General features: G+C 50.4%; 1 protein-coding gene and 1 pseudogene across 2 annotated transcripts; both read left to right on the top strand.

Moving 5' to 3' along the window:
- The first annotated feature begins 465 nt into the window (after positions 1-465).
- LOC105069586 (Fc receptor-like protein 6) lies at positions 466-2,143 on the top strand (annotated as a pseudogene).
- An 11,357-nt stretch (positions 2,144-13,500) lies between these two features.
- SLAMF9 (SLAM family member 9) lies at positions 13,501-16,359 on the top strand. 2 transcript variants are annotated; one of them, XM_045517110.2, is made up of 4 exons: positions 13,501-13,761; positions 14,195-14,536; positions 15,297-15,572; positions 16,071-16,359. In XM_045517110.2, the coding sequence occupies exons 1-4, from the start codon at positions 13,716-13,718 to the stop codon at positions 16,193-16,195; spliced, it is 789 nt and encodes a 262-aa protein (XP_045373066.1). In that variant the 5' UTR covers positions 13,501-13,715; the 3' UTR covers positions 16,196-16,359. The 2 variants fall into 2 exon arrangements, with proteins under 2 accessions (XP_045373066.1, XP_010953930.1); XM_010955628.3 differs by having other exon boundaries at positions 13,505-13,761; positions 15,990-16,359.
- Positions 16,360-17,335: the final 976 nt, after the last annotated feature.

The raw sequence follows: 17,335 nt of genomic DNA, 5'->3' as shown, positions 1-17,335 counted from the left end.
TGGAAGAGCCTCTAGGAGGGAGGCAGAAGGGAACCACTGTATGTTATGTGTCCACACCTCTGGAATCTGGCAAGGTCTGGGCCTGGAGCTATCACTGGAAGTAGGGGCTATCGGGTCAGCCTGGACCACAGAAGGATGTGAGATGTGAAAAATGAGAATCTCTGCAGGAAGAATAAGACAGCTAAGCAGTTGGAAAGATTCCAGCTGGGACTAAATATATCAAGGGAAGAGGAAAAGGCAATATATAGCAGGGTCAGGGAGAGAGGAAAAGAGACAAGAAAGGGGGAAAGGTAGTGGAGAAGAAGCAGGGAAGAGGAAGAGGAAAGGAAGGGGGTAGGGGAAAGCAGGGGTCCTGCCCTGGTCTGGCGTGAAGGACCAGGGTCAGTGACCACTGCGAAGGTGCCATCCAGGAGCCTCCATCCCGGAGGAGGCCTCAGGCTGGGGACAGAGGGAGCAAATGGACTGATGACCTGCAGCTCCAGGGTGACCCTGTTCCTCTGCCTCACAGCCTGGCTGAGCCTCCAAGTCTGACCAGACCCCCTGTTTGAAGATGTCCTGACTCTGCAATGCCAGGGAAGGAGGAATGCAGTCCTGTCCCAGGTGAAGTTCCACAGGGACAGGAAACTCCTCCGTTTCTCTAAGGACAACCAGCTTCTGTCCATGGGGACAGCAACAGTGAAGAGCAGTGGCCGGTACAGCTGTGCTGGGCAGGTGACCTCCGGCCGACATGTGAACAATCGGACCTCAGGGACTGTCATGGTCCAAGTCCAAGGTGAGTCACCACTTGGGGAGCTGGGGGGAGCAGGCTGCTGCTCAAGGGTCTGGTGTCCAGAGGTCAGCAGTGCTCGGGGCAGCCCCCTATTTCTGGTGGCCCCTGATGCTGGGCCACTCTGCAGGCCCTGAGACATCCAGGATGCCGGCCACACGCCCTGCTCCCACCATGAGGCATGTCTGGAGCCAGAGAAGGAGGGGAGATGCCCTGGGGTGGGGGTGGGGAAGAGCCCAGAAAGCTCCCTGCTGCCCACCCTCCTTGAGGCCCTGGGCCTGACGCTTCCCCTCTGGGGACTAGGTGACCTCGGGGGCCCTTCTGGCTCTGGCCTTCTGGGACCCCAGAGGGGCTCAGGGGTGTGGGGGTCGTTTCAGAGCTGGTGGTGGGATGAGAGGCCCGGTGCTGGGAGACAGTGCCAGCATTTCCCACAGGGCACAGGGCCCTGGTCTGTGATGTGCCAGAGCTCAGCCTCAGGCTCCTGGGGCCTCACTGTCCAGGACTCCCCTCCTGAGCCCTGGGCCCTCTCCCCAGAGCTGTTCCTCTCTCCTGTGCTGAGCACCATCTCCTCTCACGAGCCTCATGAGGGGAGCCCCATGACCCTGAGATGCCAGACGAAGCTACACCCCAAGAGGTCAGCCTCAGGGCTCCTCCTCTCCTTCCACAAGGAGGACCACACTGCAGGACAGGGGCCTCCACCCAGAACTCTGCATCCCAGCAGCCCAGGAGGGAGACTCTGGGTGTTACTGGTGCGAGGCGGCCCCTGAGGGTGGTGGGGTCCAGAAACAGAGCCCCTGGCTGGAGATGCGGGTGTGGAATAAGTAGGGGAGGGGGAGATACTCCTAGGGGCAAGGGCAGTGGATGGTGGGGTCCCCTGGGAGTGTTGGGGGAAGGGTCCCTAAGTGATGAGCAAGGGTGGGCCAACTGACCCTCCCCACTGTGTGCTGCCCCAGCTCCTGTGTCCAGTCCTCTGCTCACCCTGAGACCCAGGCCCACTGACCTCGCTGTGGGGGATGAGGTAGAGCTCCTCTGTGAGGCCCAGAGGGACTTCTCTCCTATCCTGTTCTCATTCTACCTCAATGGGGAGATGCTGGGAAATCGCACGGCCCTCCATGGAGGAGCCGCCTCCTTCCTCTTCCTGGTGAAGTCAAAGCAGGATGCTGGGAACTACACCTGCAAAGCCGAGAACAGAGTCTCCGAAGAGACAAGCAAGCCTGAGACCCTCTCCGTGGATGGTAGGTCTTGTCCCGCAACTGGCTCTGAGCCCAGCAAGCCAGCTGGGTCAGCTCTCACTCCTCTGTGTTCCTCCCGCCAGGCCCATCACAGAGCATGGGGAGCTTGAAAGAGGGAGATGTGCAGAGGGAGAGGTATCTCTGAGGCTCTGGACCCTGGGTGCCAACTATGACCTTGACGCGGCATCCTTCCCAAACAGTTCTGCAAAGCTGCTGGGACCCCCACCTTCCACCGCACACATGCCCATCTTGACCACTCTTCCTGAAATCCCTTCCCTATTAATGCGAGAAGTGGGAATGACTCCAAATCCCCCTCCATCTCATCAGTATCTCCTTGCCTTCCCTGATCTTTTGCCTGGGGACACTGCCAGATGTCTCTCCTCCCCTCACTCAGGGCCTAGCAGCGCTCTGTGTCCCCTCCTCCAAAACAAAGTACCACAAGCAGGACGACCAGCCCACAGAGGGGTTCAGGCTGTGGGCACCTAGTGTCCCTGCTGGGGCCCCTCGCCTTGATTTGTCCCCCTTGGCCTGATCATCAAAGAGGGGATGTAGTCAGGAGTCTGTGGTCATGTCTGGGTTAATTCAGTTTGGTTGATTGGTTCATTACTTCTTTCCTTCTTACCTTGCTTGAAAAAAAATTTAGCACATTGTGTGGTGAAGAATTAACTTTCCCAAGGAGAGGTCTGGCTTTTGCCCTTGGCTGCTGGGAGGTGATCTTTAGACCCGTGGAATGTCATGTCTGATAGGAGTGTCTCTGCATGGGGACCACCAGACCATCTAACCATGTGATTTGCGATGAGGGCTTTGGGACACCCTGTCTCATTTCTCCCCTCCAGAGGGACTGGGAACTTATCGTGTCAGCTCAACTTTGGAAAGGCTCGAGACTAAAGGTCAGTCACAGGAACCACATGTCATCAAGCCCCAATAAAGACGGCATCAGGGCTTGGGCGAGCTTCTCTGTGTGTCTGTCACACGCTGATGCCAGGAGCGTAACACTGTGTCCTCAGAGTCCCCTGGGAGACAACACATTTGGTCCTTTTCCTGGGCCTCTGCACTTCCTCCCTAGCCTGGTTTTTGGTGAGTATAAAACCTTTCAGTGTGTTCTGTGAATCCTTCTAGCAAATTATTGAAACTGAGGGTGGTTTGGGGGAACCCCTGGAATTTGCAATTAGTGTCAGAAGTGAGGGTGGTGGTGTGCAGACTGTATTCTCTCTGCCTGTATGCATGACTAAACTCTAGCACATGTTTTACAAAAAAAAAACATACAACTGGCAAGATAAGGCACCCATCAGTTAAAAAAATGGGATTGGAAGGGAGCAGGGTAGGAAGATAAGCTGGAGCAAAGAAAGAGGTCAGAACCCCAGTCGCGTGCTTTCCTGTTCTATCCTGGCTCCAGGGGGCGGAGCATGTGGCTCTCTACTTGACGGCAGCCACTCCTTGGGGGCAGTGAGGTCAGCTATGCGGTCATGAGACCGCTCAGGGGAACGGCCCTCCTGCTCCCCACTCTGGGAGACATTTTTTCTCAAGAAGACACTGTGGGATGATAGTGAATAACATCTTTAGCAGCAGATAGCCCTGTTTTCCATAGCCCCATTGAACATCCCTAGTTATTCCAACACACTTCTGCACAGGCTATGGCTTCGCAGCAAAGCACTTCAGTGGGTCCTTGTATGTTGCGGCTTGGATTTCAGCCTTCTGGTCATGTCGCTTCACTGTGGTTAGTGGTTCTCAGTGGGGGCAGACTCCCTTCCCCCCAGCTTGTGTTTGTAAATCTCCAGAATGAGTGATAAACACTGTTTTAAAGGATTTTGTGTAGGGGATTTTTAAAATTTTTTTTTCCTGCACAGGGTATCTTTTCGTAAGCCCAATATGTAAATAGGTGAAATTCCAACCATTCTGTTTGAAATGAGGTAGCGGTTCTGGAATTCCACCTGCTCCCGCTGCCTCATTTCTTCACTCATCTGCAACCCCTGAGTGGAGGAAATCCACAGAACCCTTAGGGCTCCAAGAAGTTGCCTTGGGGTGTACCCTGAGAAGGGCTACACCCTCAGCTTCCACCAGAATAGTCCACCTTTATCTGTTGCATATATGGGTTTCTTGTAATATTTCCTTTGAGGAAAGGGTTGTGTGCACATTTTCTAAAGTTCACAAACCACTGTTCTAAAGGAAGGGCTGGACTGCACAGCCTTTAGGCAACATCTCATCAGATGCGCTTTTGAAAAGTAGAGTTAAGGACGATACCCCTTGTCCCCTCCTCCTCCCCCTCCCGAGGCAGCGAGTCACAGTAAGCCAGACCAGCGATCCCTAGTGCCAGGAGCTGTCAGTCCTAAGAAAGTTCTCCTCTGCGCTGCTCCTTCCCCCGCCCACAGAGCAGCTGTAGTGGCTGCCCCTACTTCTCCACTTCCCCTTCTATGCCTCCATTTCCTCTCCCAGCAGACTGGGGGGGATCCCCGAGACCTTCCCCACTCCTTAACCATTTCCACAGATTGGGAGAAAATGTCTCCATCATCGGTGTTTTGCCACCAGGCTGCTCTCCCCTCAAAGCAGAGAAACCTCTCAGATCTAAGAGATCCTGTCACATCATCCCCTGGCCGAAATTCGTACCACTATCGGGGCTCTGAGGTCAAGACTCAAGACAGCCCCTCGCTCCCCTAGGAAGAAGGATTTGACCCAGAGGGCAGAATGCCGTGGGGTGTCATGCAACTGTAATAAGTGATAAGCTCTTGGGGGAAATTGACAGAGAAAGGGGAGTCCCTCTGGTCGAGAGCATTTTATATCTGATAATGGAAGAGCTGCTGCCTTCACCAGGAAAAGTATTTAATGTGCACATGGGGTGGGTAGCTGTGGAAAAGGAGAAAATGAGATTGCCTCTGAGTGCCAAAGTGTTAAGTCAATAATGAGTGGATGGGAGATGAGATATGCAAATTATCCTAAAGAAACAAATGATCAAAGGAAGATATTTACCTTCTTTGAAAAAATGAGCTGGAGTGGTGTGGACTCATTTCAGGAAGGGTACAGACGTCAACCCTGATGGTGCCCCCTGAGTTCTGCCTGAGGACTGTCAGCCAGACTGCAGGATTCTGGGGATTCTGGCAGCCAGGCAGAAGGCGCACATTCTAGAAATGGGTGCAAGAGACGGTCATCAAACATTTTATTTCTATTTTTAAATTTTAAAAACCTTTTTATTTTGAGATAATTTTCGACGTATGGAAACACAGAGCTACTGCAGAGCCTTCATCCAGGGTCCATTAATTAACCTGAGTTCCACACTACACGAGTGACGGTACATTTGTCACCAGATTGTTGCATCGCGGCTCACCATCTTTCTCCTAACACCATGCTCCTCGGCAGCCTTCTGTCGACAAGCCCCCAGGCTGACCACGCACAGGGAGGAAATGTCCGTGCAGCAGATCTGCAACTGGTCTATTTGATCCAAACGCCTTCGACAAAGTAGACTTCCTGCCCCCCTCCCTCTGCACCCCTTCACCCTGCTGTTTTTCCTCACAGAACTTCATTGCTCCAGGTTGTGTATTTATTCGTTGTGTGTTGCTAATCTCCCCAAAACTCTGGCCCTGACTAGAGTGTAAACTCCATGTTTCCTGCTCATGGCTGCGGCTCACATCTGGAACAGAGCCTGGAGCTTCGTTGTAACTTCATAAATATTTGTAGGAGGGATGGCTAATTTTGTATATCGGTGGACGACTGCTCCAATGAGATGAGGCAGCTTCCTGGATTCTGGGACATTGATGAGCTGGGCTTCTGAGCCTGTGCTGTGGTGAGCTGGAGCCTGATCAGCAATGACTTTGCTGAGAAAAGTATCATTCTGTGCAGAGCTGTCAGCGGCCAGCTGGCTTCCCTCGGGCCACTCCCTCTGTTCCCCTCTGGCTCTTTTTGAGCACCTCCGATCCCAAATACAAATTAACTAATGACTACAAATACAAATTAATAATGACACCAACAATACCAACATTTACTGAGGGTTTCCCATGTTGGGACATCACCAGATAGAGTTCTGTTACCTCCCAAGTTAGTTTAATCAAGTGAAGTCCTGCCCCCAAGACACCAGGAGACCTGGGTTTGGGCCTTGGAGAAGTCCCTCCATCGCATGAAGCTCTGGTTTTTATTTTTGTTTTTTTGTGGTTTTGATTTGGAAAATAAGGGGTTGGACAAGATCAGTAAATTCTAAACTTTTTTTCCTTTTAACAACAGCACTTTGTTTTCAAATCAATTCTGCACCAGCATCCCCAACATGTCAAGGAATGAACACAGGCAGATGTCTTGGGTGGAAGCTCTGGCCCACACCTGCTTTCCTTGGTGGTCCAGGACGCAGCACTCCCCAACTTCCAGGGGGACTCCCAGGAGGACAGACCCAAAGCCCCCAGAGTGCCTCTCCTGTTCTAGGAAGCCCAGCCCAAGAGGGCAGTGGTTTCACAGTTCTACTGAGGGGGAAAGAAACCTTTTGTGATTGGAGACAAAGGCACCTCCGGCTGGGGAACTTCCTCTCTGCTTCAGCAAAACAGAAGAGCAGGCAGCATGGGGCAGCTCTACAGGGAAATCCCCTGGGGGCTTGGATGAGCAGGTGGATTCACAGCCACTGTCCCCTACCCCCATCCGGATTCCCTGGGTCTGGAATGGGGTCAAAGGAATGAGCACTGTAACCAGCCCTCTTCACCATTCCGGTACAAAACCTGCACTTTGAGGACAGTAAGCACAGGGGGAAAGCAGAGGACTTGGCAGTGAGTCGATTTTAGGAAAGGAGGGCAGATAAATCATCCTTAAGAGGAAAGATGAGGGAAGGGTGTGTGTATGTAGGAACCACTCTGGGATTCGGATGCCTGAGAGACGAGGTACGCGTTGTCAGGCAGTGTGTGTTAGAGGGGCTCAGCCCAGCGTGCTCCACCTCTGCATATACGACGGGCCGATGGGCTGATCTGGTGAACAGGCAGGTGGCATGGAAAACACCGAGCTGGGCTGGAAATGCTGGCAACCTGGCCCGCTGTATCCTGGTTGATTGGTGCTGTCAGTGAACGTTCTCATACAAACCTACTCATGTGGCTTATGTTAGAGACTTCCTGCTGCAGACCCTGGCCAAGTACAAAGGGACCCCAGGCCTACATAACTGTAAAGCCCATGAGCTTTTGGGGGGAGGTGGGGGAGATAATTAGCTTTATTTGCTTATTTATAAAGTGGGTACTGGGGATTGAACCCAGGACCTCATGCATGCTAAGCATGTGCTCTAACACTTGAGCTATGCCCTCGCCCTCAAAGCCCATGACCTTGATGCTTAACCAACCTTCAGTAACAACCACAACTCACACTTCTTGAGCCCTTGCCGCGTGTGGCGCTGTGCTAAGTGCTTTACAGGCATAATCTCATTTCATTTTCACAGCCATCCTACAATGCAGGTGTCGTGAGCGTCGCACGCCGCAGGTGAAGGTTCCAAACCAAGCAGTTTGGTTCCAGATGCATTTTCATTTCCTCTGCCTACCCCACTCCCTTCCTTCAGAACTTTGGGGCAGTTTGTTGACCAGAAAAGCTAAGGGCGGCCTTGAACTCTTAAAACTTAATTGTCTCACCATGATTCCTTTTATAAGATTTTGCTCCTGTTCTTGGGTAGTCACATAACTTATCCTACAAACCAGGATACTTTCTAAGAGTGAAAGGGGGCACTATTAACAATTAGGCCAAGATGACAGACTTGGACTGGGACTGTCCCCTGAAACCTGAAAACAGTGTCACCTCATCTGTTTCAAACTCTGTCCATGCTCTTGAAATATCTGCCTTTCACACACACACTTAAACCTTCCATTTCAGCAGATAAATTTGCCTCCCTTTTACAGAGAAAATTAAAACCACTAGATAAGTCCCCCCCTTAACTTCCTGCTGCATGCAAATCTACCTGCATCTCTGATCATCTTTCCTTAGTAGAGTGAAGGGCCATCTCGTCTGTCATCTAGGGCCAGTTCTTCCTGGGCTCTGAATCTCAGCTCCCTCCCATCTTCTAGTGGGGGTGGCTAGGGGGTGGGGTGGCATTGCTCCACTGATCTCCTTTCTTTCCTGTAGCTCCCCCTCCCTACTTCCTTCTTGCCTCAGCATTTGAATATGTTCAAATATCCCCCATTAAAAGAAAAAATCAACAGGAATAAAACTTTCCTTCTACCCTCTGTTTTCCCTTCACCTCCATCCTTTATGTCTCCTGCCTGTCCAAGTAAACTTCTTGAGAGTATGATTTCTAAGCTCTTGAGCTATGGCCCTAAGGTGAGCTGTCTCCAGTGTGTCTTTGCAGCCCCAGCTCTGCTCTTCACCACCTTACTCTCGGCCCCACCTGGTCAGGATGCCGTCAGTGCATCCTCCATGTGCTCTGCTCTCTCCCACCCCCGGGGTCCTGCCAGGCTGGTCCTTCCTTTCTCCTCTGTTTCACAATGGCTCCTTTGGGTGCACTTCAACAGTTTGCGAGCTATTTCAGTTTTCTCTAGCCACCATCATAGTTCAACAGAATAATCACTCTTTTAACCCTGACATTTAAAAAAGAAAAAGGTAAACCATGGATCAAACACACAGGCAGCCCCCTGGATGGAATAGAAGACCCGTGCAGGTCTCAACGTGCTTTGCTGTAGGAGGAAGGTGACTGATTTGGAACTTATCAGCTAATGGCTCTGCTGTGTGGGTCTCTGTCTTTCCAGACCTGAAGAGGAGCTCGAGAGAAAGTTTGACGAAAGGATTGACCTTTTAGAACCCTCCTACACTCTTGATGGGAATGTAATTTGGTACAGCCACTATGGAAAACAGTATGGAGATTCCTTTAAAAACTAAAAATAGTTACCATATGGTCCAGCAATCCTATCCTGGGCATATATCTGGATAAAAGTCTAATTCAAAAAGATACGTGCTCCTCAGTGTTCATAGCAATACTTTTTACAATAGGCAAGACATGGAAGCAAACTAAATGTCCATTGACAAATGAATGGATAAAGAAAATGTGGTATATGTCTACAGTGGAATATTACTCAGCCATAAAAATGAAATAATGCCATTTGCAGCAACATGGATGGACCTACAGATTATCATATGAAGTGAAGTAAGTCAGTCAGAGAAAGATAAATATCATATGATATCACTTATATATGGAATCTAAAAAAATGATACAAATGAACTTAATTACAAAACAGAAACAGAATCACAGACATAGAAGACAAACATGGTTACCAAAGGGGAAAGGAGTAGGGATGGATAAATTAGGACTTTGGGATTTGCAGATAAACACTACTGTATATAAAATAGATAAACAACAAGGCCTTGCTGTATAGCACAGTGAACTATATTTGGTAGCTTTTAATAACCTATTGTGAAAAAGAATATGAAAAAATATATATAATATATAATATTATTATAATTATATATTAATATAATAATAATAAAGGAATATATAATAAATGTATAACTGAATCACTATGCTGTTCACCAGAAACTAACACAGTATTGAAAACAATACTTCAATTGAAAAAAAAAAGGTTTGACCCTTTATTATTCTCCCCATTCTTTCATCAGAGCAGGACCAGCTTTTCCTTGGCCCCTGTTTCCTAAGACTGTTACATCAGGAGAACTGGGGTGGGAAACTTATTTGTCATTAACTTATTTGCCCTAAAGTCCCAGGCAGAAGAGACAAGGCACCTAAATGTTACTGACGCAACTACTTTGTCATATATAGCAGTATCTGAATCTAGGTTCCTCAAAGCAGGGCCTCTGACAAGAACTTGGGTGGAGGTAGTCTTTCTGGAAGATGATCCAGGAAACCAGCATTAAAGAATGAGGAACATGAGATGGGGAAGGGAGAAAAGCCCACAAAAGGTGTGTTTGTGGCTGCTTACTGGTGTGGGCAATTGGGGCTCAATCGCTGAAGATCCCCAGAGAACAAGTCTCAAAATTGCCCCATGGAAGGGCAGGGAGGCTGGGGCACTTATCCACCAACTGGGCGCTCCGTTGGCTGGGGTTGCCTCTGGGGTCTGTACACCCCTACGCTTCCTGGCCACACTTTCTGGGGTGCTGGTTCCCTTCCACTGCTGCAGAGGAAGCCCTGAAGCAGAAAAGGAGAAATGTGAACGTCAAGGTGGAGGGCACAATTGTGAAACTGCCTACCCTGGCACTGCAGAAACCAGCTGGGTCAAAGTCTGCAGTAAGGGAACCCTAAGTGTTAGCTGGAAAACTCCCTGCCCTGGTTCCCCTGAGGCGTCCATTGGACAGCAGTTGGAACACCAAAGGCAGTGTGAGGGAGACTTCCTTCCCCCGTGGAATTTACCACCAGAATGAAGGAGAACCTGCGTCACTGTTCTGAACCCCCTCATCCACGGATGGAGAGGTAAGAGAGGGAGACTGGAAAGCGATTTCTTTGGAAAGATCTGTTATTTTATTGTTAGTCCCCACCTCATCCTCAATGGATGGACTATGTTGTATCTGACCAGGAGCCAAGTGCAGGGACTTCAGGGAGAGGACGTGAAGAGCTTTGAAACACATGCCTGCCAAGTGTGTGTCCAAGGGGACCAGAGCCTAAGTCAGACCTTGGAGACTTAAAACTGACTGTGGACTGAGCTCGGATTCCCTTGAGGCAACCAGGAGCGTGGTGCTATGCACTACGTCTTGGAATCTGTCAGGGCAAGGAATGGTTTTGGCAGACAGCCGAGGACCACCCCAAAAACACAGCCTGTTTGCTGTACAGTGGGGACAGTTGGAGGAGCGAGGGGTAGAGATGAGACATACAGCCAGATGTGCAGGGGCTGAGGAAAGACTTTCAAAGGACCACTAGAATAGAGACGCATCCACTCTGGGACAAGAGTAGGAGAGAGGGAACCAGTAGAAACTCATAAAAACCCACAAAACTGCTCCTCAAAAGAGTCTGTTAACCATCTGCCAGACCTGCAGAGAGCAGAGCCACCCAGCCAGGTAAGAACAATTCCACCACCCACCCTCTCTGCCCACCTTCCTGGAGAGGGGGAACATGAACTGGGGAGGCAAGTTGAGGGGAGCAGTGGGGAGGGGGAAGCTGAGCAGAGAGCAGGACCTTTCCCACCGCCCTATTGAAATCTTCCAGCCTGAAACAGATGCAAGCCAGGGCTGAGGGAGATTGCTTGTTCTATTTAAGTTTGGGATTTTGTGTATTACATGGGACAGAAGTTCTCATTTTATTTCTGAACTGAAAGCAGAAGCCAAGGCCAAAGTTCTTGCTGGCACAAGGGGAGACCACCACACCGAATAAGATCGAAGAGGTAATAAGAGACAGAAATGGAATTGCAGGGGAGTCACCCTCCATGAGCCAGAATGAAAAATCAGATTTCTAGAGCACTTGAAAATCACATGCTGAGAAGGGCTGTCTCCACACTGGACCCTGAGGGCTTAGTGAGGATGGGGTGGGGGCAGGAGGAGGGAGTGATGGAAATTACTTCCCGCTGCTCAATAAGCATAATGTACTGTTTATGAAGACAGGTTTAATCAATCTGCACATAGTCACCTTTTGTCTGATCAGCATATTCACTGCAGCAGCCATGAAGGTGCCCCTGGATCTCCTTTGGAGAGAGAACTTGTCTTCAGCTGCAAGGGGTGCAGTTAGCTGACAGCTTCCAGCTGCAGCCCCTGCAGGACCCACGCGCTTCCCGGGTAGCCCCAGCCAGTGACTGCACACAGCGAGGGTGCAGAGCTCCGCTCCAGAGCTCCCTGCTGAGTTGGCAGAGGCTATCTGCTCAGCATCATGGTCCCCGGCTCTCCTTGCTCAATGCTGCTTTCTTCCCTTCTTATCTTTTACAGGCATTACCGCCCCACATCACACTCCCTCCCTCAAATACATTAGACCTCTTTGACTCCTAACTCCAGCATCTCTTCAGAGATCCTAACTCATATGCTCATCCTTTAAATCTGAATACTCTCCTTGCTTTAATTTTATTTTTTAATGAGATTACATTAAAAGTTTTCTTACTCAGGCTGAAACCTGATCTTCCTTTTCAAAAAATCCTAACCCCTGAGGCTTGATACTCATACACTGAACATTAAGAAATATCCAAATCATTTTCTTCTTCACTTAGCAGAACCTACTCATCCCTTTCAGTTTAAATATCATTTCTCCTTGAAAGTTTTTCCTCGACCCTCCTGACTTCAGCTTTCCTAAATCCCTTTGTCAACAGCCTCCCCGATTTCCCCTTTAGTAACTCATCAAACTTGCAGTAACTTTGCCATGGTCAGTTATTGGCCTTCGATCTCCATGAAGTCATAATCTAAAATTTGCGGTCACTGCTAATGCCCCAGCACTTAGGACGATGTCTGGGCTGTAGAAGCTGCTCAATAAATATCTGATTAAGTGCAGAATTTGCTCATATGAAAGTGTGGGATATTCACACAGGACCAGAACTAAATGCATTTGCCTCCATTGTGCTCTTGGTCTTGAGGGCATTGCTCTTGCTTCCTGACCACAGCAAGACTCACAGAAATGAGTCCTGGAAGAAAAGTAAAGATTCTCCCACCTGAGTACCCACCTGATGCCAGAGATGTTACGGAACATCCAACAATCCAAGATTTTCCAGTCTTAACTTGAATGCCAGGGACGGAAATTGCCTCCCAAGACCACCCATTCTGTCCTGGACCACTCTGACCATCAGATTTCCTATAGCTTTGGTCCATATCATATTGTCCTAGAATGATTTAGTCTTTTGATAATATTAACAACTTAAATCGACTCTCTGGTCCAAACTGCTTTTTTCAAGAAGGTCAAATATTTCTCTTCCCCTGAATGGTCTCTCAAATGGGAATGTAACTAACTTGAAATACAAAGAGTTCATTCATTCATCCATTCCAAAAATACCATTTGGGTGTTACATGTGTCTAGCCTGGAGACCACCAACATACAGAGATGTCCCAAAAGATGTGTTCTGCCTGGGGAGACAAAGATGTTGTACAGCCAATGAGGGCTTTTTTGTCATGGTTGCACTTTGTATAGTTGTTGAAACATTTATCACTTATATATATGGAAAAAAAAATCTATTTTTGCAAACTCTGGTTGCTGCGTTGGGGGAAACTATCTCTGAGATGCCTCATCTTTCTGTACAAAGATTTGCATGTGCTGTGTGCAACGCTCTCTTCAGGGGAATCAGGCCTGTGTTGTATATATGAGTTGCTTTTCAGGGATGAGTATCATTTTTTAAACCACTGTATATAATGTTTTTATAGCCTGAATGTCTTACTGTGATCGATTAAATTTCTTAAATAAAGTGTTTGGCTAAACTGAAAGAAACAAAGTGATCAAATGATCATGGCAATGCAGGCACTGCCAGGGGGAGCTGAGGCAGAGGATCTTGAGAGCCAAATGACAGGGCTGGATAGAAGGTGTGCTAAGAGTTTGGGGAAGGTGGTATGTCTGGGGGCGCTGGGAATACACAGGGTAGGGGGTCTAGTAAGGCTTCATTTAGGAAGTGGGATTTCAGCTGAATTTGATGGACAGGAAACATGAGTCAGTGGGTAAATCTTCTTGCCAATCAGGCTCAAAGAGAGAACCCTTCCCAACACGGACAGGGAGGGGCTTAGTGAGATGGAGGAAGTTAGAGGGCTGCTAAATGGGTTGAGAATAATTTCCCTCTCTTTGGGGCTGTTGATCAGTCACTCTGTCTCTAGCAGCATCCTGACAGCTCGTCTTCTTCACAAGCTTCAGGCCACACCTCCGGGGGCACGGGGCTGCCGACATGGGAGCCCTTCTGTGGCTGCTCCTCCTCTTGCTGTTCCAGGAAGGTGAGACAGACTGTCTGCTCCAGGACAGGAGTATCTCTCTCCCTCTCTGTTCTTCTGTCTTGCTGGGACTTTGGGGTTAGGAGGACATTTCCTTCGGGACTGAATGCTTCAGCTCTTCTGGAGTAAGGAGGACTACGGTGGGGCTTCAGTGCAGGACCAAGAGATGAGGAAACCTGGGATTAAGGAAGGGGGAGCAGCCCCATGAGAGCAAATGGAGAAGAGAAAATTTGGAAGGTGAGGGCACAGATGGAAGCCAGCCCCTGGGAGGTGCTAGAGTCAGGTGCAGCAAAAAGCTAGAGGCAGCTGGAGGACAGGACTGAGTGTGGGTCATAGAAACTACCCAATTGAGATTGCGATCATAGCCCCATTGCCAATCTCAGCTGCCCAGAGTCACCAGCTGGGCTGTTTCCATCTTTTCTTTCTTTATCTTCAGCCGAAGGGGACTCTGGAGATGGTGTGGATCCCGAAGAAATGGTTGCTGTCCTTCAGGAGTCTGTCAGCCTCCCCCTGGAAATACCACTGGATGAAGAGGTTGAGGACGTCATCTGGTCTTCCCACATAAGACTAGCCACTGTGGTGCTGGGGAAAGAGGGACAACCAGCTACTATCGTGGTGACCAACCCTCGCTACCAGGGCCGAGTGAGCTTCCCGGAGCCCACCTACTCCCTGCACATCAGCAACCTGAGCTGGGAGGACTCGGGGCCTTACCAGGCTCAAGTTAACCTGCGGAATTCCCAGATTTCCACCACGCAGCATTACAATCTCCGTGTCTACCGTGAGTTTACTGGGAGCCATGAAGCTGCTTTTTCTGGCTCTCCTGAGCTTCCCGTGAAAAGGAGTAGGGGGTCTCAGGACTCGAAGTCATGGCTTGAGGGTCTGGGACTGGAAGGCAGACTGTCTGCAGTGTGCCTGGCCCCAGTATCTGAGCTACAGCCATAGGTAAAGTGACCCGGAGACCCTGGGACAGGAGGCTATTCTGTGGGCATGCCCAGCGCAGTGAGAGGGGTCAGGGACTTCGTCTAGGGAGCCTTGTTCTCCTAGTGAGAGTTTTGCAACCTGGGCATGAGTGCCACTTCCATTCTTGAGGCTTTTAGCCTCCTTGTGATGTAAGGGCTACTGATCAGTGTCTCCTCTTTACTTGAACCCAAATTTCTTCTTAGTGCCTGTGATGTTGACTGATTTTCTACCTTGAACCTTGCAGAGACACTGATTAAACTATAAACGCCCCTGGGAGGGGTGATAATATTTTCTAGGATCAAAGAGGCAGGACAGGGTTTGGATCACAAGTTAGAGAGAGAAGGTGAGGCATCAAGGGGAGGTAGAAGACACCCACTCAGCTCGGTCCACCTGCGCAGCTGCCCTGGGGACGTGGAGCCACAGCTTTGACGGTGGCAGGTTCCGTTAGTTTGGCTTGTTGGCCATATAGGTGAAGGGGAGCTCTGTGAGGGGCATTCAAAGCCCTGTGTTGAGGAGCTTAGGAAAGCAGACCCAACCCCCGCTTACTTAGAGGGTCTTTGTGTTCCTCCTTCATCTAGGACGCCTGTCACAGCCTCACATGACTGTGAACTTTGAGATCCCTGGGGAAGAAGGTTCCTGTAATATGTCCTTGACATGCTCTGTAGAGAAGGCAGGCCTGGACGTGACCTACAGCTGGATACCCTGGGAGGACGGCACTGACACAGCCCATGAAGGCTCCATCCTCAGCACATCCTGGAGGCCTGGGGACAAAACTCTGTCTTACACCTGCAGGGCGAGCAACCCCGTCAGCACCGTCAGTTCCCGTCCCATCCCTGCTGGGCCCTTCTGTGCAGGTACCAGGGCCCCAGGCCCAGAGATAGGCCCTTAGTGACTGCAGGGCCTCAAGACCACCTCCTCCCTCCCTCCCTTCTCCCCCAAGACAGTACATGGAGCCTAGAACCTAACCCCTTCCGTGGAGACTTGACCTCGGATTGCAGAGCAGCCACCCTCTCCCTGGTGCTCCTTCCCAGGGTCCCCTGCTTCCAAAGGTCCCTTCTAGTATCTCCCTCAGCCTGAGACTGCTCCCCAGATCTCAGCTCCCAAGCTTCTGTGAATAGAATATACATTTCCTGAGCTACTTGCCAAGGGACACCAATCGACTGTGAACTTGAGACCCCGTCTATGGGATTTGGGGTGAATGTCTGCCACCTAATCCCGACCTCAGCCCTCCCTCTGGTGAACCCTTCTCTCTTTGCCTTCTTCTGTCCCAGATCCCAGCTACCCTTCAGAGAAGGCCTCCACTCCCCTCTGTCTCCTGGCCAAGGCACTGCTCCTCCTCTTGCTTTTTGTAGCTCTGGCCATGGGGCTCTGGCGCATCCGAGTCCAGACAAGATGCAAAATGCCGAGGATGAAGAAACTCAGGAGGAACAGAATGAGGCTGAGAAAGAAGGGCAAGCCTGGCCCCAGTCTGGCCTGATGGCCCCTTGGGGACCCCTGTCCTGAGCGTTGTTTCTTCCTAGCCCCCAGGGAGCCCTTCCTCTCTTCCCTGGGCTCTTCTCCTCCCGAGGGGCACAGGGGTGGGTGTCTGAATGGCCATGCCCCCTGAAGGAAGATTGTCTGGCAATAAAGTCAGATTCAGTGATCCCAGTCTGGAGGAGCTGTTTGGTCCTTTGCGGGGTGACTCAGGCAAAACTTTCCATCCTAGGTGCCCTCCTCCAAGCCCACAAGCTTCTCGCCCCTGCGTTTGGGGAGGAAAGTGAGTCTAAGAGACCCACAGGCAATGAAGTGTTGGTCTGTTATTATTCACGCCTATCCCTTCCCCACCAACACACATAACATCTACACTTTAAATTAGAAACGTGAGCGATTCCTTTTAACTCAACTGAAGCCGGGGCTGCTGAATGGGAAAGTTGCAGGCACTGAGGACCCTACACCACAGCGTGTCCTTCCAGGGGATTCTTCTGCTCTCCTACGCCTCCCTCCACCCGGCACATGAGTTCACTTAACTACTCCCACCCACCCCACCCCCGTCTGGCGGCTGTCCTGCCCAGGGAGACTTGAAGCAGCCCTGTGCAGCCCTATTCTGGGTCTGAGTCAAACCCACTGACCTTCATTCATCTCCGTGATGCCAGCTGCTCTAGGCCTCTGGTTCTACCCAAGACAGATGGCAGCTCGGCCGGATCGGTAGCAGAGGTCAGGACCCTAAGACCTCTGTTTGCACGTTATCTTACTGTCCCGTCTGTTCCTTCTCCATAGATTTCCCTGTTTCAGACCTTCTCTCTGGACTCTTGTCCTGGGTTAATGCCCACCTCTTACACACACACACACGCCTCTCCCAGCTGCCCCCAGCAAAGGCCTTTAAGTTTTTGTTCTTGCCTTTCCCCAGTCCAGTGATCAGTCTGAGCTCCTCACCCAGGCTTGATATGTCACTGCTTAAGTCTTGGTTCTCCTCCCCACATCAGATCTTGTGGGTCTTACTTAATGGTGGGAAGCTGGCACAGGGGATGGGGGACCGTGGGGGAGGGAACTGAAAGCCACCCAAGCCACAGGACGTGACTAGGGAGTGAGTGACCTGGAGGAGGTGGTGCAGGACATGGCTCTCAGAAGACCTGGGCTC

This window comes from Camelus bactrianus, chromosome 21, assembly GCF_048773025.1.
Source record: "Camelus bactrianus isolate YW-2024 breed Bactrian camel chromosome 21, ASM4877302v1, whole genome shotgun sequence".
In the NCBI taxonomy this organism is placed as follows: Eukaryota; Metazoa; Chordata; class Mammalia; order Artiodactyla; family Camelidae; genus Camelus; species Camelus bactrianus.
The sequence above is the reverse complement of the archived record's forward strand: the minus strand, read 5'-3'. Positions and strand labels throughout refer to the sequence as shown.

Bases quoted from the DNA above. Each gene is read 5' to 3' on its own strand.
- SLAMF9 (XM_010955628.3), top strand. From the start codon at position 13,716: ATGGGAGCCCTTCTGTGGCTGCTCCTCCTCTTGCTGTTCCAGGAAG. The intron at 13,762-14,194 runs GTGAGACAGACT...CTTTATCTTCAG, and splicing joins CCTCTTGCTGTTCCAGGAAG to CCGAAGGGGACTCTGGAGAT. The intron at 15,573-15,989 runs GTACCAGGGCCC...CTTCTGTCCCAG, and splicing joins TGCTGGGCCCTTCTGTGCAG to ATCCCAGCTACCCTTCAGAG.